General features: G+C 40.5%; 2 protein-coding genes across 2 annotated transcripts in view; both read right to left on the reverse strand.

The window, feature by feature from the left end:
• Window positions 1-7,907: 7,907 nt before the first annotated feature.
• Window positions 7,908-16,603, reverse strand: ATP5MG (ATP synthase membrane subunit g). The gene is made up of 3 exons (XM_043995920.1): window positions 16,440-16,603; window positions 9,592-9,752; window positions 7,908-8,103 (listed from the first exon to the last, which is right to left on the reverse strand). Exons 1-3 carry the CDS (start codon window positions 16,489-16,491, stop codon window positions 8,005-8,007), a joined length of 312 nt encoding a protein of 103 aa, XP_043851855.1. The 5' UTR covers window positions 16,492-16,603; the 3' UTR covers window positions 7,908-8,004.
• An 848-nt stretch (window positions 16,604-17,451) lies between these two features.
• UBE4A (ubiquitination factor E4A) overlaps window positions 17,452-23,208 on the reverse strand; it is a 36,631-nt gene continuing 30,874 nt past the window's right edge. Inside the window, 2 exon segments of the mRNA XM_043992717.1 lie at window positions 17,452-20,758; window positions 22,627-22,784. Coding sequence (XP_043848652.1) covers window positions 20,632-20,758; window positions 22,627-22,784 — 285 coding nt within the window. The 3' untranslated portion in view covers window positions 17,452-20,631.

Consider the following 23,208-nt stretch of genomic DNA (forward strand, 5'->3'; position numbering starts at 1 on the left):
GGGACTTTAAGGGCCTTCACAGGATAATTAAACAAATTGGTCAATGTTGAAAGCAATCAGCCCTTTTATTCAGCATACTTTTGAGAAGGCTATGCATCTTAGCCACAGATACAAGGCTGAGTACCTAGATAGGGAATTCAGCATCAGAAGGCAACTTTGGCAGCAACAATACCCCTCCACTTTCCTCCACACACCTGGGACAGTAGTTGTACCTACAAAATAAGGACAGTACTCACCTGACAAATTTGGGCATCGGCAGACACCTCTAAAGCAGGACTAGTTAAGTTAGGTAAAAGAATAAAACCAAAGATGGCACCGGAGATGATCCCCAGGACTTGAGGTATCATTACACTAGGCAGTCACCGTTTCCTGGATGGGGACTACTGGGTCTGTCCATGCATTATGCATTATGGTAGTTCAGGGATGCTGAAGAGAGCCAGGTATTTTTTTGGAGGGATTGGAGTCTTATATAGATCCTTCTGATTGGCTTCCGAACTTGGAATTCATGATTGGGGCAGAAACATCTATCAGAACAAAAGGACCTTTTTTTTTTTTTTCTGAACTACAATAATGACCATGGATGAATCACTTGATCTTCTAAACCTTAGTTTTCTTCATCAGTAAAATGGAGATAACACCTGTAGTACTTACTTTCCAAGGGGTTACTGTCAGGATCAGATGGGATATAAACCACTTTGTAACTCTTAAAGCATTATGATAAATGCCAACTAATATTTAAAATGGAAAATTATCAAATACCAGGACTCAGAGGGTTTGCAAAAGCAAGATTCAGATGGGAGGACAGGTGGGTATCGTGATCATTATGTCTGTCCCATTGTTGGATAACTCTGAGAAATTTCCCTCTTTGCCCTTAAGGAGAAAATTTAGTTCTTTTTGATTAAAACCACTCATGGTTTTTTTTTTTTTAGAAATGTTAGGGTGTGGTGTTGAGCACCTGGCACTAGTGAGCAAACAAACCAAGGAGACAAATTAGCTCAAATCTCAGTAATCTTTGTTGGTTACAGAATTTGGACTCCAAGGCAAAAAATGGGAATTATTATCCTTACTAGCAACTTGGGCACAAGTAATAAAATCCATTTGGTTTCATTCCTGAAACATAAAAAGGGATATACTTTGGGGGTGTGTGTGAAAATGAGTTGTTTTAGAAATATTCTTTGTGGCAACCCCCAAGCAATCAACCAGAAGATGACCTGGAAGTCATTCTTGACTCTTCTCAAGAATCCTAGGAGCAGTATGCTCCTCAGACTATCAGCACTGTTTTAACCCAGTCTGGGCAGCTATCATAGAAGGGAGAACTTTTTGAAGAAGGCACCCATCATTCCCACCACCACCAATTGAGCGATTGCCATCAGTAGAGCAGCTAGTCAACCTAGCTGAAGAAGCAAGATTCTTTGGGGGGGGAGGGGTTAGGAGGTTATTGCCAGGTGCCATAACCATAATTGTTACTTCCTTGGGCTATAGCTTCAGGGAGCCAGACTCAATGCAGGGGCTGGTGGTGTGAGGGAGTATGTACCAGGCGGGTCATAGGTCCTGGTAGAGACAATCCAGGACTTTGAGTGGGAATAGGAGCATCCCCCGCCTCCCCTTCACATCATCAGCTCTGCTTCCCACTCAGTCCTTGCACTATCAAGTGGAGCAATGGAGCAACCCATGTGGGGAAGGGGCTCTTTTATCCCTGCCACCAGTCAAGGAGTCAGTCAAGAGGTAACAGTCCCTGCCCTCAAGCTCACAGTCTAATGGAGAAGACAACAAATATATACTAAAAAAGCGATAGACAGGAAAAATAGGAAATAACTAACAGAGGGAAGGCACTAGAATTAAGAGGGGTTGAGAAGAGAAGACATGATTTTAGTTAGTACTTGAAGGAGGTCAGGGAAGGCAATAGGCAGAGATGAAAAGGGAGAATATTTCAGGAATGGTGAAAGCCAGAGAAAATATCCAGGACTGAGAGGAGGGTTTTGTTTGAGGAACAGCAAGGAAACCAGTATCACTGGATCAGAGTATTCGATGGGGAGTAAGATGCAAAAAGACGGGAAAAGTGGGGGTGGGGGATAGGTTGGCCTAGGCTATGAAGGGCTTTGAATGCAAAACCGTATTTTTAAATTTGATCTGGGAAGTAATAGGGAGTTAATCAATAGTAAAGGTTGCTACCATAGGACAGATAAGCCTAAGAACACTAGAAATGTCAGTGTCCTTCCCACCACCAGGCCTGCTTTCAGTCTAGCTCCATGCAGCTACAGTCCGAGGAAGTAACCCGAATGGCTATAGCACCAGGCAACCTATTCTACAGGTGTTGCAACCCCCATCACCTCAGCAGTCAGTTAATGAAGACCTGGAAAAGAAAGTTCTCACCACCAAAGACCGTGGCATTGTCCAACGGTTTGATGTCAGAAACTGAAATGGCTTTACTCATGGAAATGAAATCAAAGGAGATGCAATGCCATTGGCTTTGCTGCTATATTCTCATGCCCATGGGGCCTTCCCATATGACTGCATGTATTGTATACTTCATTAGAACATGAACTCCTTGTTTTTCTATTTGTAACCCCACCACTTGGCACAGGGCTTTCCTCATGGTGTAAGCTTCGTGAATGAATGGGTTTTCATTTTCATCCCTCACTCCTCATTTCTATTAGTTGCCAAGTCTTCCTGATTCTGCCCTATCATCTATTTTGTCTATATGCACCTCAACACTCACATAGTCATTACCCTAGTTCAGGTCCTCATTAGAGCCTGAAGTATTGAAATAGCCTCCTAATTGTCCTCCTTGCCTGCAATTTTCCCTCTCCACTCTATAGCTACCACACTGATATGTTCCTCGAGTTTAGGTCTGACCTTCAGTCCTTTGCCCATTAGCTTAAACGATTCCCCTGTTGCTTTTAAAATACAAACAATTGTTTAGCTCTTAAAATCCTTCACAACCAGGCTCCAGCCACTCTTTCCACTGATGAATTGCTCTCTTTCATACTCTATAATCCAATCAAACCAAGATACTTTCTGTTTCCCATACAAGATATTCCATTTCCCATCTCCATATCTTTGCAAGGGATATCTTCCATGTGCTCATCTATGCCTCTCGGGAACTCAGCACAATTCAAGGCTTGGTCCAAGTGCTGCATCTTTCCAAGGTTTTTCCTGATCCCTTCCCCCCCCCCTCGCCCCAATTATTATTAATGTCCTTTACCCCTAATCACCATGTATTTATTTTCAATATATATCCCACACTTGCTTATCTGTGCATATGTTGTATTCCTTAGTAGAATGTCTCCCTTTCATATTCCTATCCCTGGTACATAGTAAGCACTTAATAAATGCTTGTCGATTCAGATACAGTTGCTCAACAGACCGTTGCCACTCAGGGGGTAAACTAGGCCTCAAAGTAAATGCGACTAGTGATCATCTTTAGCTTCATTTTTTGTTACTTTTACTCATATTTTTGGGCTACTTGTTCATTCTTTCTGCCTGAGCCAAGAGAATTTTGCAGAAGAACTATGGTCACATAGTGCATTCAGTTTCACCAATATGTGGGGATATAGCTTTACAGAATTTGGCACCTGCTTTTGCATGATCTTACCATGCTACAGACTGCACTGTTAGAGTGTGGTCTTTAACTTAGTTTCTTGTTCCTAATCCCAACCCTATTTGTATCCAGAGTGCCATGACACCAAGGCAAAAATGTGAGCTTCCTCAGGGAAAAACAAGGTCTTTTAAATATGTAGGCTACTGTTCAAAACCACATAATGGTGTTTTAATTGACATTAGATTTGATGACACTAGAACCCACTTAATCTGGAACAGAGACTGTAGTAATACTTTACTTCCATAATTCTAATAGAAATCTAGCCACAAAGCTCAACAGGAAAAAACTTGCAAAGAATGGTGTGGTATTACAACCCCTACAAACCATGTTTCCTTTCATCTACACAGAAGATACAGACCCGAAGCACCTTCTTTTGCAGAATGCTTTTACTCCCAAGAAAGGATTTAGGGGATCTGGTCCTAAGGGAATCCTAGGATTTTCAACCACTGCTTGAGCATGTCTGGGTATGTTCTTTTTGGTCTGCATTTGGCTTGTTGTCCCTCTTATCCATTTGATGCAAAAGCAGCCTAGCACTAGCTTTGCTGATAGAAGGGTTGCTTATCAGCGATCCAAATCTATTTCAGAGTCAGAGAGATGCAGGAGTGACACAGCTGACATCAGCTCTGCAGTACCGTGAGCCTCTAGGCCTTCAGGAAATTAGTCCCCCCAGGTCCCTTGGCAGTCTTTCTCTTTCTGTGGCAGCTTGCCACTAAATGCTGCCTGTTTATCGGTCCAGAACCACTGATTATGGCATATTGTTACTTTTATATTTTTTATTTAAAAAATTATTAGTGATTGATAGTAATTTTTTTAAACTATAAATTTAAATTTTTAAAAGACTTGATCTGAAGTCTGACAAAATAAGTGTCTCTACTGGAATTTCTATCTCCACATTCATTATACCAGGGCTTAGAAATACTGTCTCTTGTTACCATCAATTTGAGTTTAGTTGGCATAAATACTGTGAAGGTTAGGAGGGATTATAGTGTGCTATACAGTCTTACACGGAAGTCACAGCAGACCAAAGCCTAGTGAGACCACAATACAGGCCAAAGAATTAAACAGGAGACCAAAACAGGCCTAAATATATGTGGCAAGAAGCATGAGAGAATATGAAAAGGATCCAAGGCCAACTAGACCTATGCTGAGCAAAAGACTTGTAGACATTTAAAGAGCACAGACAATATTCTGTGCATTATCTGAGAGTAGAAGAGAGAAATCAGAGAAGTCTGATGCAAGTTTGTTTAAGGTAGCCAAGGAGGGAGAAATCTGATGGAACTTTGGTTATTTGTGCCTGGGGGAGTGGGGGATAGTAATAGTGATGGGAGACTAAACAGATTTGTAACTTTATGAATTTAGGGGGACTGCTACTAATGTAGACTGACAACTATTTTGCAATTTATTATCAAGGATGGAACAACCAGTAAGCAAGAAGCAGGATTTGAGCCCTGGTTTCTTCCTGAGGCCAACTCTCTATCTGCTACAGTAGATCATCCTGGTTATTTCCTTAATTTTGGCCAGTTTCCTCACTTATAAAGTTGGGATATTTGAAATACCTACTGCCAATAAAGCTCAAGGGTGAAGAACTTTGTAAATCTTGAAGTGCTAAGTAATTGTCAGTGAGGGTTCTAAGAGATGGAGGTAGTGAAACAGCTGTATTTGGAGGAATATACAAATAACCAGCCACTGGTTATTCAGTTCCATTTAGTCAGGCGTTTGTTAATGACACATTTGTAGCTAGCCCAACTATTTTGTTGAGGAGACAGATGTGGAAAACACATTAACTGGAAGTAGAAGGCATGGGCTGGACAAGCAGCAGCTTCATTTTCCTGTTACAGACTCTTCACAGTGGCCCCACTAGAGGAGCAGCTTTTTCATACAGAGAAATACGAATTCATCTGTTCTATTTTAACAAAGGCAACCTAAATAATTCCTCAAATCTGAGATCCTCTTTTAGACATCTTTTTTAACCTTGACAAAACATTTGAGAGCATCATGTGATGGAGTAGGTCTAATGAGGACTTGAGATTTTCATTTTTGACAGAAACTCCTTATTTGTTATTAGGAGCCACAGCCCTCTCAATTATTCAGTGACAAAGGAGGAAACAGCAATGTAGTCAATGTTTTATCTTGAGGACTTTTTGGTGTGACCATGTAGTTAGCTTTAGAAATTTTCTGTCACTCTTACCCTATGCCATTTGGAAAGCTATGGTTTAAGTTTTGACCACGTTTACAGAAGCTGTAGGTAAAGACAGCAACAATTGTTTCAGCAAAACAACTTCCTGGATTCAGCTCTGACATTTCACTTCCTTGCCTATCATTTTAGAGGCCATGCTTTTTGAATATGAGTGATTAAAGCATTTATTAAACCCTCTGGTGTGCAAAGCATTATGTTAAGTGCCAGGGATACAACAAATAGAGAAAAGTATGGCAGTTACTGTTTTCGAGGGCACAATCTAATGGGGGAGCCTATCTCTCTAATTTCAGTGGCAACTCTGATGGAAAAGTCCTTATGGTGGAGCAGCAACAGGTGGTAACATCATTTCACTGATAAAATCATATGTGTATGGGGACAGCTAGGTGGTGCAGTGGATAAAGCACTGGCCTTGGATTCAGGAGGACCTGAGTTCAAATCCAACCTCAGACACTTGACATTTAACTAGCTGTGTGACCCTGGGCAAGTCACTTAACCCTCATTGCCCTGCAAAAAAAAAAAAAAGCCTATGTGTACCATAGATGCTATATACTTATTACTGCATTTTGAGGCAATAGCAGTTTTTACAAAGTGATATGAATACATTCTCTCATTTGAATCTTATAATACTGTGAGGTTAATTATTTCTATTTTACAAAAGGGAGAACTAGGGTTTAGGGATGACGACTTGCCTGTGGTCATACAACTGGTATTAGTGGTAAGATTTGAACCCAGTCTTTCCTGACTGATTTCTACTGCGTATTTCTCTAACAGGTAGAAAATAAGGCCAAACATTAGCATCTACATACTATTAGTATAAGCTATGAAGAGATAATAGTTAACATTTTATAAAGTGCTTTAAGGTTTAAAAAAATGCCTTACACATATTATTTTATAAAGTACTTTAAGGCTTAAAAAATGCCTTACACATTATTTCACTCAAAGGTAATTCATTGAGGTAGGTGGAGATATGCCTACTCCTGCACTAGAGAGCCAGGCCAGAAAACTGGAGAGGTGGGGCAGCTAGGTGGTGCAGTAGAGAGTACTGGCCCTGGATTCAGGAGGACCTGAATTCAAATCCAGTCTCAGACACTTGACATGTATTAGCTGTGTGACCCTGGGCAAGTCACTTTAACCCTCATTGCCCCGGAAAAAAAAATTATCTTCAGAAAACTGGAGAGGCACCAAGGAACTAAAAGCATAAGATCACATAAAGACTATAACCATTCACAATCATAAGCTATCAAAATAGTTCTAGTTGACTAACTCCAACCATTTCAGGATATACATTCTTCATTTTACAATTTCAGATATCATTGCTAAATAGTGAGAAAAACAAATCAAAATCAGGTGTTTTCATATTGGCCTGTTGCACTTGTTCTTTCATAAAATTGGTGATAATGGTGAAAAAATTTATTATTATCAATATTAAAGTTGTAAAGCAGGATTTAACATATGCTCAATGAAAACCACAGAGAAACCGTACTAACCTGTGAACACAATTTATTACTTGAGACCTCAAAACAAAGATAGAACTTAAGATTTTTGAAAACCATAATTAAACCTAAGAATTTGGTGGAAAGAATGAGATAGTTATTAAAATGAATTTCATTCATTCTATACTACTATAATAGATGTTGACAAATTCATTTTTAGCATACCCACCACTCTTATGGGTAAAGCTGTGTTGAAAAACAAACTTGCCAGCATTTCTCTTGTCACTAGTAGCTACCCGAATTCTTCTCATAATTATAGAAAAAAGATTTTTTTATAATAAAAACATCATGGCACTTTTTGAACACTAATTTTGCGACTATAATACTTTTGTCATGCCCTTTTCTGAAACATCTGGGTCCTAAACTAAAATTCCTTGTTCACATATACCCAGTGGACTCTAGTCAGTAAATACAGCATAGGGAAATCAAACAGCAAATTAAGCAGGTATCTTACATTCTTCAGAGTTGAAAAGGCACTGAAAAACATCTGTGTTGATGATGTAATAACTATGGCAAAAAGAATACCCAAATGACACAGAAAGAAAGGAAAGAAACACTAAGGGGAAAAAACCCCCACTAGCCCCCCCCCATACTATGTGACAGAGAAAATTCCAAATTCCACATTATTTCCTTGTTTTATTTAGAAGTCTAGGCATATCTGTTCCATGAACAACAAAGGATAAATCAAACACTCAGATGCTAAGAATTGGTCTTCAAACATTATATCCAACGATGCCACCCTTGCCTATGATCTCGCCAACGTAAAACCACATGCACACCTCAGTGGCCACCAAACTATTTAGCAGAGCTTCCTGAAAGAGAAAAACAAAACAAAACAACCATAGTTTATTTAAAGTATATACTTTCTCCGTTCTTCTAATTATTCTCCATCAGTTTTTGTGTCAAAGACCAAAAGAACACTATTCAGTCCAGGACAATTCAATTTAAGAATTACCAGCTCAAGTTAAATTCATTCAACTGCTGAGAGCATTTCTCAATTAAGAAAACTAAGTAGCCCAGGGCTTGTACTTTAAAAAAAAACAAAAAAAAACCCTTTCAAAGCATTCTTCAAAGCTCTGAGCTGACTTAACCCTTTCATTATTAGTTTATGAGACAACTTAGGAGTACTGAACTATCCACATATCCTAGAAATAGTTGGAACACTGAGATTTGCCATTCCTATGGAAGGATAAGCTACAGGAAAACAAGTTTCCAGACACTTCTGTCTGGTTTAAGAAAATATTAAAGGATGAGAATTGTCTCTTGGACAGATACCATTTATTTCACAATTATCTGGCCCAAGAAAATTCCCAAACATTCTGTTGCTAGCCCCTTAATTTTAGTCAAGGATAGCTCAACCTGTCTTTTCTATTTTTTTCTCTTTAATAGCAGATGGTTAAACGAGTTCCTCAAAAGCACTTTCTCATGTAGACACAAGTTAAATTCTAAAGCACAAGAAATACATGACACCATTTTCATACTGAATTACAGACTTTTCCTTTCCTATTCTTTGGGAAAATGGCTGAGACTTCTTTTATTTAACATTAGATTTACAATTGCTGGGGCAGCTAGGTGGCGCAGTGGATAGAGCACTGGCCCTGGAGTCAGGAGTACCTGAGTTCAAATCTAGCCTCAGACACTTGACACTTACTAGCTGTGTGACCCTGGGCAAGTCACTTAACCCCAATTACCTCACTTTAAAAAAAAAAGATTTACAATTGCTTCTTGCAAGTTTGAGTCTGAAAAATTACCAAGTTTTTCAGGATGTGGGTCTGTCAGCTCAGTAGTAATTTATTCTCTTTGAATCCTACAGCCTGGAATTCCTAGCTCCAATCCTTCTAGCTTTTAGATTTTTATCTTCATGCAATTTAATATTTCTTCATACTGTGTTATTTGTTTGCCAGGTCTGGATTTTTTTCTTTCAGGAGAGCACTGCTTCCTGCTTATCATACATTCAAACAGACCTTTTGAACTAGAGAGAGTATCAGAGCTAGAGATGAACAAAAATGTAGAGTCAGCAAAAGTAACCATTGTCTGCCCAGTCAAAATGTCAGTTCTTTGCTACAGAATGGGGTCAATAAGGAACCAGGATACTTCACAGAACATTGATCTCAATCCAGATGGAGAAATTAAAATTAGCAAGGTGAAAATCTTTAGCAGCAGTTAAGTTAGAGCAAACCTCTACATACATCCTGTTGGATTTAGTCTTGCTTGAAAACACATGTTAATCAATATGATCAGAAAAATCTCAAGGGAAAACATTTTGTTATGCACATCTATTTTCATTTAGTCCTGGTTACCTTAACTGTGAGATTTTTGAAGCTACCAGTTCGAGCTGATGTGATTATTTTTCTCAGACTCTCAATGGCTCTGGGGATCTCAGTAGGACTTGGAGGAACCAGCTCAACCTTGGCATAGTGCCAAAATGTGACCAATCGAGGCTTCGAATAAGTTGCAGCAGCTGGAAAAAAACAACACAAAAACCCCAAACCAGGATGAACTCACTGGAGACTGAAAGAAGCAGATGTGTGGGCTGGACACAAATATTTATTCATGCATCACATTCATTCACTGCTTGTACCAAATGTGCACCCTGTATGAAGAGTCAAAGCTGCTCCCTGGTAACAAGCAGCTATTAAAGATGCCTAACACCTGTGTCACAGGGGAAGTTCAATCAGGCAGGAAGCCTTTAAGCACAACTTATTATGCTAGGACTTCACTAGTTAGAAGCTAGTGCCATTGCCTGGTTTGTGAACAGCAAATCCATCTAACTGCGTAGCTTGTGCATGTTGGTCCTATAAATTAAGGAAGTAACAGCAATTTTATAAATACTTAGTAGAGACTGGACAGGAGTGGGTGGTGGGGGGAAGAATAGCACATTCAGAATCAGATTTAAAACCTGTCACAATATTTGGCATGGATAACTTGATCCAAATGGAATTATACCAATTAGCATCCATTTTTAGTATCTATTATCAATATGTGCTAGATTAAACCTTTCTTTAACAAAAGCACAGCTGCTCCTCCTTCAAAAGCAGTAGAAACAATACTGCAAAAGCCTGCAGTAGCCAGGATGAAGAATGTAGTATTTACAAAGACAAAATGTCCTCAGACATTTCTGTTAACAATTCAAGAAAAATTTGTCCTCTTCTGATTTAACCAAAACTATTTACATCAAGGTAAGGTAGTTAAAGAACTGTAGGGGCAGCTAGGTGACGCAGTGGATAAAGTGTCAGCCCTGGATTCAAATTTGACCTCAGACACTTGACACTTAACTAGCTGTGTGACCCTGGGCAAGTCACTTAACCCTCACTGTCTCCCCCCCCCCAAGAACTGTAGCAGTAGTGATAGTAAGATTGCTTTTTTTGAATGAAAAAAGCATCACAATAATAAAACGAAATAATTTATGAACATAAAGTACAAGGATGCATTACCCCTTGTTTGTACCTTCTTCCTGCCTATTGGAATTTACGCACACTGAGTTTTACGTTGTTAGCAAATTTGCTATTAGATCTGACTGAGAAGGCTTCCTTGTGAACTTATTCGTTGGAAGGCAGTATGGTATAGTGGAAAGAGTGCTAGGTTTATAGTCAGAAGATATAGTTCAAATCCCAGTTCTGCCACTTACTACCTATAGCCTTGGGTACATGTCAAACTCTTTAGTCCTCAGTTTCTTCATTCACAAAATGAAGGGAATGGACTGGGTGACACTCTAAGGGCCCTTCTAGTTCTAAATCTATGACCCTATGATATATGTATCCCTTTTTTATTGGGACAGTATAACATGTAAATGTTTAAGGAGATACAAAATAATGCAGAGAAATGATGTAGAAAAGACCTCATGTTGGCCAACAAAGGAGAATAACTAAAACAAACGTCATTTGGATAAGACAATTTAAAAAATTTCATTTTGATAATGATACAGAACTTTACTGATATACTCAATGTGGTTCTCAAGAATGCAGTCATTGTAGGGGTTGTATTTAGTGGCGCAAATTTAGAATCTCATTTTGGAAATTCTTATCTTTCAGAGCATTCTGCTAGTTACTCCTGGGACAGATATGTCCAGAGTTGCCTTTTCCCTTTGGAAAGCAAGGGAAGAAGCAAGGAAGAAGAGCCCCTTGAAAACTATCATTTGGGGGACTGTAGATTAGCATTCCATCTGTAGCATTGTAAAATGCTATATGGCCTCTCTCATAATCAAGGAAAATGCCCACTTTATGAACAGGTTGGTTCACAATAATATTATTATGTGAGTACCAGAGGAAAAAGTCATTTTCAAATGTGGAGGCTACAAAGGTACGTGTATTCCCAGGGAACTTGCGGACATGGCCCTTCCTTCTGATTGATTCTCTGCAGATGCCCACTTTCCACTCTTTTTTATTCCCCACCTCGACTTCCCAATAGTGTTTCCCTGAGGTGAAGCTCTGGGTAGCCAAGACACAGAGAGCAAAGTCAAATCTTTTGGGGTTGTTAGGCACATCCTGTGGGTCAGAAACATATTCAACAATCTTCAGATCATCAGACAGGATGAGAGGAGGATTGGCAGTTTCGGGATCCAGAGTGATATCCCTGTGGAAAGTCAGCAGCATTTCTGTCATGCCAGTGATGGGGAACATGGTCCATCTGGGTGAAGCAACCACTGGATTTTGAAGAAGTAGCTCCTCATTCCTTTCCAATGTGGCTTTCACATCCTGGAGCATATCAGTGGGAAGCTTATCCAGAGTTTTATCTATTTCTGACATCACCATTTCCAGATAGTGGATTTGTTGGGTCATTTTCGCCTTGCTCTCCTCAAACTTTGCCAAGTTGTCTTTTACCTATTGGTCTAGTCTTTGTAGATGTAGCTGTTTTTCCTCTGACAAAAACTGGTGACTTTTCTGAAATTGAGACTTAACCACTTCCATCATAGCTTGACCCTCCAACTTGAGCATTTCCACAGGCTGCAGCTCTGAGTTCATTGGTTGATGGAGGACCTTTTGGGACTGGCTGTCCTTGATCTCCTTAGAAGCCAAGTTGATTCTTGCTTCCTTATCCAGTCTTTGTAATCGTAGTTTTTCTTCCTCCAAAAAGAACTGGTACATTTTCTCATCTTCAGGTACAACCAGCTCTTTGAGAGTCTGGCCCTCCACTTTCCACTGGGCTTCTCTTGTTTTCTCGAATTTCAATTCCATTTCAAATTGCTGCTTGTTACTCTTTAAGAGTCCATTTTTCTTGGAACTTCTCCACGCACTGACCAAGCAGCCTTTTCCAAAGGAAGGACTTTGTGCTTCTTGTGTTCTGTGCTTAAAAAGCAAGGCCCACACAAGGGTCTGTGGTCCTCCTCACAGGTCTCTTTTCCATGTTTGTCATAGGTGCTCAGGTCCCTGATGGTCTGCAGTAAGTGAGGGCTAAGCATCTTGAGGACAGCCAGATCCTGCAGCCTCCTACTGCACAAAAAGTCTTCAAATTAAAGGACTGACTTGCAAATTGGGCAGGTTACTGGTATGGGGCTTCCAACAGCTAAGATACTTGTTGCAGAAGCTATGGCCACATTTGACAATCACTAGGTCAGTTAAATTGCCCAAACCTTCTGGTCCTTTCTCCAAGGAGAGTCAACTCAGAAAGCTTAACTCTAGCTCTTTCCTCTGAGCTCTGGCAACAAGCAAGATTAGAGGTCTAAACTGTTGGGTTCTTCTTCCCTCATTGAGCTCCTCCCCATCCATCTATCTATCACCAAAGTGTGAACTCTTATGACCTATTAGTGCTTCTAGTGTCTGCTCTGGGGGCGGGGTGGGGGGGGGTGGGGTTGGGGGGTTTCTCAACTATGTAACTTGTCACCTTTTTATTTAAATCAGCAATGAGCCTACATGTTCACAATGGTGTTCAAACCTAGGCAGTTCTCCCTAGAACTGTTCTATTAAACCTACTCTTTAGAGAAAGAACAATGGAAGAAATTTTTATATTAGGAGTCACTTGATGCTCAGAGGTTCAATGACTCATACAAAGTTATACAGCTAATGTGTGACAGTTTCTCTCTCTCTCTTTTTTTTTTTCCAGGGCAATGAGGGTTAAGTGACTTGTCCAGGGTCACATAGCTAGTACGTGTCAAATGTCTTGAGGCCGCATTTGAACTAGGTCCTCCTGAATCCAGGGCTGGTGCTTTATCCACTGCGCCACCTAGCTGCCCCTATCATCCTATTTTGCAAGAAAAATGAATGTTTTTTTTTTCAAGACAATAATTTAAAAAACTAGTTCAAATGTAAGTTTAGTGACACTTTCCCAATGGTTTAAAAAACTAAGACAAAAACAGAATTTAAAGGCTGGGTCTTTAGAAATCATTTAGTCATCACTTAGCACAGTGCCTGATACAACAGTAAGGGTTTATTTTAATGTATGCTTGTTGATTAGAACCTCTGATTGTACAGAAGAGGTTAAAACAAAAAAAGGTTAGAGAGCTCATTAGTGACCAAACTTCAACTAGAAACTAGGTTTTTTTCTGTCTTCTTTCCCTTCCGTTTTTTTTTTTTTGACTGGGAGTAGGGGGGGGGGGGGCGGCGGTTTAGAGGTGAGAACATGGATAGAAAGGGTTAAGAGTTTTCTAATTAAGTTTTCTACTCTGATACCTTATGGAATGTGGAGGTGAACCTAAAGTACTCAATGCAGAAGCGCTGGCAGTTCCTACTAAGCTGAAAGGGCAGAATACAAGCCTGTACATTGTTGTCTGAGGATCAACCTAATCAAATCTAGAAAGGCTGATCACAAATGGTGAGATCTTCTAAGTTATACAGGAGTTGTAATCCATCTGATGTAAAAGTATCCACACCAACAAAATCAGATGCTTTATGTATATATTCACAGGTTTCCCACCATACTAAGAACCAATTTCTCAAATACTTAATCACTGGAGAAGTTTGATGGCTATGAAATTATGTTCTGTAAGATTCACTAAGATTAAGTTAAAATAATATAACCAACAGACTTTTAACTTTCAAAACGCACGAACTGGACTAATTGTTAGATTGAATTCAATGTCTATTTTGTTATTGACTTCACTAATCCCTCTTTTTCTCTAACTTTTAGAAGTAAAAGGATACCTCTCTTTATTATCCATGTTAATGCAAGCAAGTAATGATGCTAATAATGCTAAAATTTATTTGTGTTTTACTTGAAAATGTATAATGATATTTTTGCTATTTATTTTCATTCTATTTTGGCTGGATTAAGATGAAAAACATCTTAGATCCCAAAAGGAATGCTCCCTGGTAATCCACTAAATGTAAAAGCTAATACATATATGAAAATACTATTTACTTTCTATTTTGGTAGACCCGTGCTTGAATGAGGATATGTTTAACTGATATCCAAATGTTAGAGTTATCTTGGTTAAACAGCATTTCACAAACATGGTTGTTTCATTGGCAAAACGGAGAGGAAAAGCTAGGTGGTGCAGTGGAAAAAGCACTGGCCCTGGATTCAGAAGGACCTGAGTTCAGATCAACCCTCAGACACAACACTAACTAGCTGTGTGACCCTGGGCAAGTCACTTAACTCTCACTGCCCTGAAAAAAAAAAGAAAAAAACCTTTATTTATCAATGTTTTGTTGGTAAAGAGGTTGTTTTCTATGGCATTTCCAAGTTTGGCACTGTCCCTTTTAGAACCTGCATGAGAAAAGGACAAAGAATAAAACTAGTTTACTACTAAGGAGGGGTTAGGTAGTGGTGGAAGTAATGCAAGCGAATTAGACTGTGCCAGGTACAGAGTTCAAAAGTATTTATTTTTAAATAAGTTCACATTTCTCCTTATATCCCCCACAATGGAAGAGTTCTAGAGGTGGAGTCAGGAGATATAACGGTTCTAATTCTGGCTGTAACACTTATTAGCTATGTGACTACTTAGGGTCTCATTTAAAAGAGAGACGTTGCAAAACAGCCCTAATTGATAGATCCTAGAGAACTGTTATTTAGGATTGTAGATTTAGACCTGGAAGAGAATGTAGAGCTCTTTAGCAATCCCTTGCATAAACTAAGCACTTAACAGAAGTAGAAATCGTCATACAACTAGAGTCACTCGAGGAATATCTGCCTGAATAAAACTAAGAATGGTCTATCCACAGTAGGAACTCGATAAATACTGGTTGACCAAATAAAGGTTCATTTAGTGGATAACACGAATAATTAAAAAATTAGCAGATGGGGGCAGCTAGGTGGTGCAGTGGATAAAGCACCAGCCCTGGATTCAGAAGGACCTGAGTTCAATTCCGGCCTCAGACAGTTGACACTAGCTGTGTGACCTTGGGCAAGTCACTTAACCCTCACTATCCTCGCCCCCCCCATTAAAAAAAATTAGCAGATGGGTGCCAGTTATGCAACTCCAGTAGAATGTTCTATCACTCAGCCAGTCTGGATGGCATCAATTCACACTTAAATAGTGCCTTATGGTTTAACGAATCACTTTACTGACAACAACCTTAAGATACAGAAGGCAAAGAACTATTATAACCACTTAATTGGAAACTTAGAAAGGGTAAGTAAGGGGTCTAAAGACACAAAACTAGTGTCAGAACCAGATCTTTCCGGTCTTTCCCCTACACCACGATGTCCCAGGCCTCCAGCGCGTTTTCACCGAGCTCAATTCTTCTCCTGTTCTTGCCTAGATTTTACAACTTCAAAAAAGCCCCCCAGGGAAGATAGAGGCAGAACATAAATTCTGTGTTTCAAAGCACTTCGTGGAACGCCGCCGGGTTCTCGAGGGTGGGGGTAGCGATGCCCGCCTCTCTGCAGCCAGTTTCCCCTTTGCTCCAAGGTGCCTCCAAACCAGAGGGGTTCAGATGTCCCCTCTACGGCCCTAGCCGCAAAAGCAGAGACAGGTAAAGTGGGTGCTCGGGGCAGACCACGAGAGCTTCACATTCGGCCTCTATCCACGACAAGCTAAGGACTGAAACGAGGCCGCTCACGTCCTCTCGGACCACGGCAGAAATGGAGCCCGCAACCAAGGAGTCCTGAAGAGGAAAGGCGAATGCCCTGGCCGGGCGGGACGGGACGGGATAGGCCGCGGGGCAGCCGGAGGGCCTCAGCACCCTCTACCCCCACCCCGCGCCCGCCCTTCCCGGCCTCTCCAGCCCAGTCAGACCGGTCATGGCATGAGACAAGACAAAAGTCCGCTCACCGTTTAGCAGGACCGGGGCCTTCTCGATGGCATTGCGGATCAGCTGGGCCATGGCGGGGGCGAACGGAGGAGCACACTGCTGGTCTGGACCGACCCTCACTCAGGCCCGCCGCAGGCTCTCGGCTGAATGTCACCCTCCGGAAGGACCCAAATCCCGGGACCCCTCCTTCCCTTCCCGAAGTAGGATGACCAAGGCGCGCCTCGACTCTAGGGTTCTTATGGCGGGGCACTTTTAACTCAATAACCTCAGAGAGAGTGGACCCAAAGAGATGATAAAATGCATGAAAAAAATTTTTTTTGTATTATGTGTGCCTCTCTGAGGCGTCGGGGAACACATTAAAGAAAAACCCAAACAGGCGATTACTTAGACAACCTTGGTTAGGACCTCGGAACTGACGGAACGGGTTGCGGAAGTCAGGAAAAGCGCGTGCGTTGAAGAAGAGCGTGGACTTTGCATTGCGCACGCACTCCCCCGTTCCCGCCCCCACCCCCACCCCGGGCCTGGCTAGCTGGTGCCCTGGTCCCCGCCTCCCGGAGGTGCGAGTCGTAACTTGTCCTTGGGCTGGTATTCCGGTTAAGAGTGAACCCTGAGTCGAGAAAGGCGCGCCGGGCTCTAGTCCAGATTCTGACCCTGACTCTCTGTGTGTGACCTTGGGCTCGTCCCCACACCCTCGGAAGAGGTTTCCTCATGTCGAACACTAGAGGGACCAGATTTCTAAACCGGCCTCATGGGGCGGAAAACGTCTGTTGGAGGGCCGCAATGCGCCCGCGGCGTCATGGCTGCAGTCGGGCGCTTAGGCTCATAAACACCCCCCCCCCCCCCCCACCGCCCGCATTCTTCTTGGTTCCCTTCTCTTCCCCGTTGCATGGCCTGGCTCCCGGCCGCGCGCCGCCGGCCCCCTCCCCGGCTCAGAGCCTGCCTGGCAGCCCTCCCGGCGTGGGGTGGTGTCACGCGATGTGCCCGGATCCACCTCTAGTACGGAAGGCTGAAATAAAGAGAGGGAAGTGTGGCTGTGGCTCTAGGCAGTTATTTATTAAATACAAGTTCTGCACAAACACCCTAGGCAAAAGCTGACAAGCGGTGACCTTCAGGGAACCTTTCCACATACAATTTGGATGACTAAATTTATTTCAATGGCAAAACTTTCTGATTCTCCACGTTTCTTCTTCGGATTCATTTCCTATTTAATAGCTGGGTCCTGCGGATTATTTCTTCACGTGATACTGCAACACAATGCAGTACTAGCCTCAGGGTTGCCAAAGCACCTGAAGAGCTTGTGTAATGGCTACTCAGCAACCAGATCAGACAAAGCAGAACAGCCCTGGTACAGTTTGACACCTTCAACTTAAAAAAAAATTACAGCTGCCAGCTGCAAAGATGGAAATGTTCCTTCGATTTCACACACACGTTAAGAACTGTATTTAAAAAAAAAACCCAAACACTAGTACTACTTGATAAAGCCTACTAAATATTCAATTTTAATATCACTCTTGGAAAGTTATGAGCAGTGTTGAAACTGATTAGTCTTCGTTTTCTCATCAAATGTTCCAATGCTTTAAGAAACCTCTTTTAAGACCCTTAAAGATATAAATTTAAAGAATTGCTTCTGAGTTTGGAACCATCTCCTTAAGCTTCATTTATACCCTATATGAAGATGGTAATTTGAAAACATTTATTTCATAGGTGCCCTTAATTCAACTCATTGTGAGAAAGGCACAGGGAGCAATGGCTTCACCACCAAGGGGTACCCTTAAATGACATACTTCTTCCATTCTGTTGGATTGTGATGTTAATTTAAGGAAATTCAGCAGCAGGTTTTTAGGCACTATCACTTACATAGTGCTTCAGCCATACATGTAGATTTTCAAGAAAGAAGATTTTTAAAAGCTTGCCAAGAAAGGCTTACAATCTAAAGGCCACACAGAGAAAGAAATACAACAGATACATATACTAGAGGCAGCATAGAGGTTATCTAGAAAGCTGCTGGGGACAGCTGACTTTTGAGGTTTTGTTGCTCAAATTCATCCATCAGTTTTCCCTGTAAATCTCTGGTCTTTGTTTTCTTTACATTCTAAGTGTATGTGTAAGAGACATATAAGTAGCTAGATGCCTTGGTACTGTATACAATTCATTTTCAGAATGTTACAGGGTAATGGGTTTGAAGTGAAGCACATGACAAGGTAACAAACAAATCTTGGAGCAATTCAAAACATATTGTGGCATTGGTGAAAGAATTCTGGGTTCCCAGATCACGTAAAACCAAGGCAGCATGTGATAGCCACCTCACATAATCTAGGTACACCCTCTCTGGCCCATCTGATTTATGGCTTTCCATATGAGACAAACACTAGGACAGTGATAACCTATTAGAACTACTCTCAATGGACATTTGTCTAGAGACCTTTACCAACTCATTTTAAAAAGGTCACAGCCCATTCTAATGTACATTAAATCAAGGACTAATGCTCCTTACTTCCTATAAAAACATTTAAACATGTTAAATTAATTTTCAGTTATGGAATTTCTAGGTTTACAGGTATAATACATATAAAAACAGTCCTTGAGGGAAGGAAAGGTTTTGAACACTATGATGCCTTTTCCAGCACATAAATGGAGAACTTAACTTATAAAACTCAATAAGTGTGGCCCGCCTGTTTATCACAGCCCATCCATCCTAAAGAGGATAAGACTGAAATTCAATGACAAATATGCAAAATGTATGGGGCCAAGGCTCCCCCCCCAAGTTACTTCTTTGTTAAGTTCGAATCCAGAGCTGGGCTGAGGCCAGCTTTGTCAGATCCTCTGGCTACAGGCCCAAATATACATTAATATACATACTTTACAATCTAAGACTCTTATTTAGATAGAATGAAAGTGTCAGAAAATGTGTCTACACACTACACTGCACACATATAATCATGCAAAAGGCACAATATAAATTGGTATATAGTTTATACTGCACCTAAATAATACATACACTGAGATACAGATTCTGCATTGACCAAGACAGCTGTTGGCTGGATATTAGTGATTTCAAATAACAGAGAAAGGAAAGGACCCTAGTCATAATACAACTTGTCACACTTTCTCCTACTTAATTCTAGTCCCGGCAGTTATGGTTTTTTTGGTTGTTGTTTTTTGTTTTTGCAGATGCCAGAGGAATCAGTGGACACTTGCCTTCCTCTAAATAGGCACTGCTATGCCCTTACCCCAGGATATACAGACTAGAAGTGTCAAAGCTGCTGCTATGTCCCACTAATCTTCATAAAAATATCATAGTGTTAAATCTTATAATTGGAAAGGGCTCCCCACAGGGGAGTGTTTGGATAAGATGGTATCCCTGGGTACCATTCCAAAATAACAAACACCAAGACCACACAAACTCATGGCTTCTGACAGAAATTGCATAAGATAACCTCTTTCTATCTTGTCCATCACCTTTTAAAAAGCCTCTGCAAACATCAAGGCATTTTATTCACATTAAATTTTGTTATTATCTAACAAAAGTAGCAATAACATCACAGAGCTGTAATAAGGAGAAAGGCTGAAGTCCAGCTTATGGAATCTGATAGGGGTCTGGCCAAAATATTTTTTTGGTGATACCAATTGCCACCGAAATATGTGACATCAAGTCCTTAATATCAGTGAATAACAAAAATAATGAGCAATTTGCCTGGTAAGTAGCCAGTACTTAAGAGAAACACAATAAGGAATTAGCCTCTCCCATATTGAGACTACCAGAAAGCTTTAGTAAAGCTGTTATTATTAGTCTAAGTTGAAGGGGGAAAAAAGAGGAAGAGGAAACAAAAAGGTGAAAGTTGGCGACTTTCTACACTTGGAGATGTCACATAAACCAATAATTATCAGCCAGCCAGGGGAGCACAGATTTGAAAGTTCTTGGAGAAATAACTACCATTATCTGTGCAACAGCAATTCTCCATTTGAGGGAATGGAAGAAAGAGAAGAGAGGGAAGAGAGACTGGGGATTGGGGGAGGGAGAGGAATAGGGGAAAGGGAAAGGTGGGGAATAAGAAAGAAAAGAGAAGGGAAAACAGGAGTGAAAGAAAGGTGTTTACGGGGAGGATGGAGAGTCAATGGATGAGGGGAACAGGAGGGGGGACAGAGACTAATAGACTATATTATTTATACACATTCTTGGGGTTGGCTTTTGGTTTGTTAAATTCACAGTATTTACTCAAGTTGTTCCTTCTGTAATTTCCTCTCTGCAAGCCACCGTTGGATTTTCTCTTTCAGTTCTGTGTTTGGCCGGATCTGGTCCATAGTTAGGGGGCTACGGTTAAAGGGATCAGTCTGATCACTGGGATAAAGAGAAGGAAGAAAGAAATTTACTGTAACAATGTCTAACACTGTAGGTCATTGAGACAAGCATTATTAGATAGACCCTCACTTTTGATTAAGCAAAATCAGTGACTGTGTTACTTTGAGCATACAAGTCAACCTACTCTCTGAAATGCTCATTTTGTTTTTGGGAAGGGCTGAGATAAAGAAAATTAGAGACTATAGAGCAGGTGTTCTTTACCTGGGATCCATGAATTTCAGAGGGTCCGTGAACTTGGATGGGAGAAAAATTATTATCTTTATTTTGTACATTTAAAGATATTATTTTGAGAAAGAGTCTACAGGCTTCATTAGAGTTCCAAAAGGGTTCATGACCTTTTGCTCCAAAATAGCTAGCATTTTAAAGTTTATAAAGTCCTTAACAAATATTTCATTTTATCCTTACAACCATCATGGGAGGTAGATGCTATTTATATTTTAAAGATGAGCAAACTAAGGCACACAGGTTAGTTGACTTGCTCAGGATCACACAGGTAGTAAATATCTTGAGGCCTAATTTGAACTTAGGTCTCCCTGACTTAGGGTCCAGCACTCTATCCATTGTACCATCCATCTGTCTGGAAGGAACCTCCAGGGAAGTCTTCTGGTATAAATTAGTTTCTTTTCCATAGCCTCTGAAAAAGTATAAACAAATGGTATAGTGGATAGAGTGCTGAGCCTGGGGTCAGGAAGATCTGAGTTAAAATCTGTTCTCAGACACTAGCTATGTGACTCTGGACAAGTCATTTAACCTCTGTTTGCCTCAGTTTTCTAAACTGTAAAATGGAGATAGTAATAGTTACCTACTGCCTAGGGTTGTTGTGAGGGTCAAATGAGATGGCATCTATAAAGCACTTAGCACAGTGCCTGACAGAGTAGGTGTTATATAAATGCTTCCTTTCCTTTGTCTTCCCTTCCCTCTTCCCAGATGTGATACTTAGTTGATGATAGAAGCTTTAAATCCCATCTTTCAGCACTCAAACTTTAGGTTGCCCTGAGGCTTTTTGTTGTTGAGGTGTTTTTCAGTTGTGTCTGACTATTAGAGACACCTATATCCAAACTATTTGTATGGAGCTGCTAGTGGTTTCAATATGATAGATTCTTAAAAGTTATAAAGACTGAGTTACCATGTGAGTAATGATCCTAAAATAGAGACTTTGTAAATATCTACTTGATCCACACTATTACTGAGTTATGTTGGCCAACTAGAGAAGAGGAGAAAGAGAAGGAAAGGCTTATAATAATTTTTGTGGGATGCTAAGAGTTCTCTCTGCTTCTCAAACCTATTATAATATTAAAGTTCTTACAAAAACAGGAAAAAGTACTACCTAGTAGTACCCAATATCACCTGTCATGGTGTGGCTTTCTTTTTCTTGCTCCTGACCTATGATATCATTGGTTTAGAAAACTTCTTGTGAGGAAATGCTCTCTACAAAATGCAAATCAATCACTATCCTGCACCTTATAGTCTTAGCCAGAAGTTAAGTGACTTGCTCAGGGTCCTGGTCTGTGTATGTGTTAGATGGTGACTCAGGTCTGCCTTTAAAAATAATTCTATTGATGTTCATTTCTCTGTTTTTATAACCTCATCAATTCCCTGAGACTTCCTCCTACTCTCCATTGAATCATCTCTTATATGTGTCATGAGCAAGCATTTCTGAATGGGGTGCCTAGTTTGGGATATTAAATTTCTCTTACCTATCCAGAGAGATTAATTAGTTAATAAATATAGAGAGTACTTATTATATTCACAGCTCTATGCTCAGTGCTTAGGAAAGGGATCATACCAATGAAATAAAATACATGGTTTCTGCTCTCAAGGTTTGTTTGGTTTTAGAATCTAAATACCTGAGCAGATGCCTGGCTATTGTGGACCTATCCACAGTGACTCTTGAAGATGGCAGCATCACAGGGTCTGACATCAGTGTGCTCATAATGGGATCTAGAAACTCATCACAGGCATCTGCATAGGTCTCTTCTTCTTGTTGCTGAAGATCTGCAAGAGACTGAAAGCAGTAAACCATGTGGTTAGTGCTGGATTTCCAAAGCCACTGATTATGGAAGATTCAATGGCTATGCCTGAACACTCAAATCATGAACTACTTTTAGCACTGCCAAGTGAGTCTAATGTTTATTTTTTTCACTAAGAAGGTATCATGAACATTTGAGCAGAAACAAGCAAGATGAGTTTTGCCCCCAAACCAAAATTCATGTTGGCTGAAAATGAGTTTCAAATGTTGATATGAAAAGGTCAAACACCACAATAGAAAAGAATGTTTTCTTTTCCTCCACGTGTTCTAAATGCCAGAATTCAGATAAGGTTGTCATTTGCATAGTTACAGTATCTCCCATGTAGGCTGAATATGGATATGAAAAGCTATTTCTGGTTTTAGGTAGAGAAACCACAAGAGTAGTCAAATTTTACATATG

The sequence above is a fragment of the Dromiciops gliroides genome, chromosome 3 (genome assembly GCF_019393635.1).
Source record: "Dromiciops gliroides isolate mDroGli1 chromosome 3, mDroGli1.pri, whole genome shotgun sequence".
Lineage (NCBI taxonomy): Eukaryota > Metazoa > Chordata > Mammalia > Microbiotheria > Microbiotheriidae > Dromiciops > Dromiciops gliroides.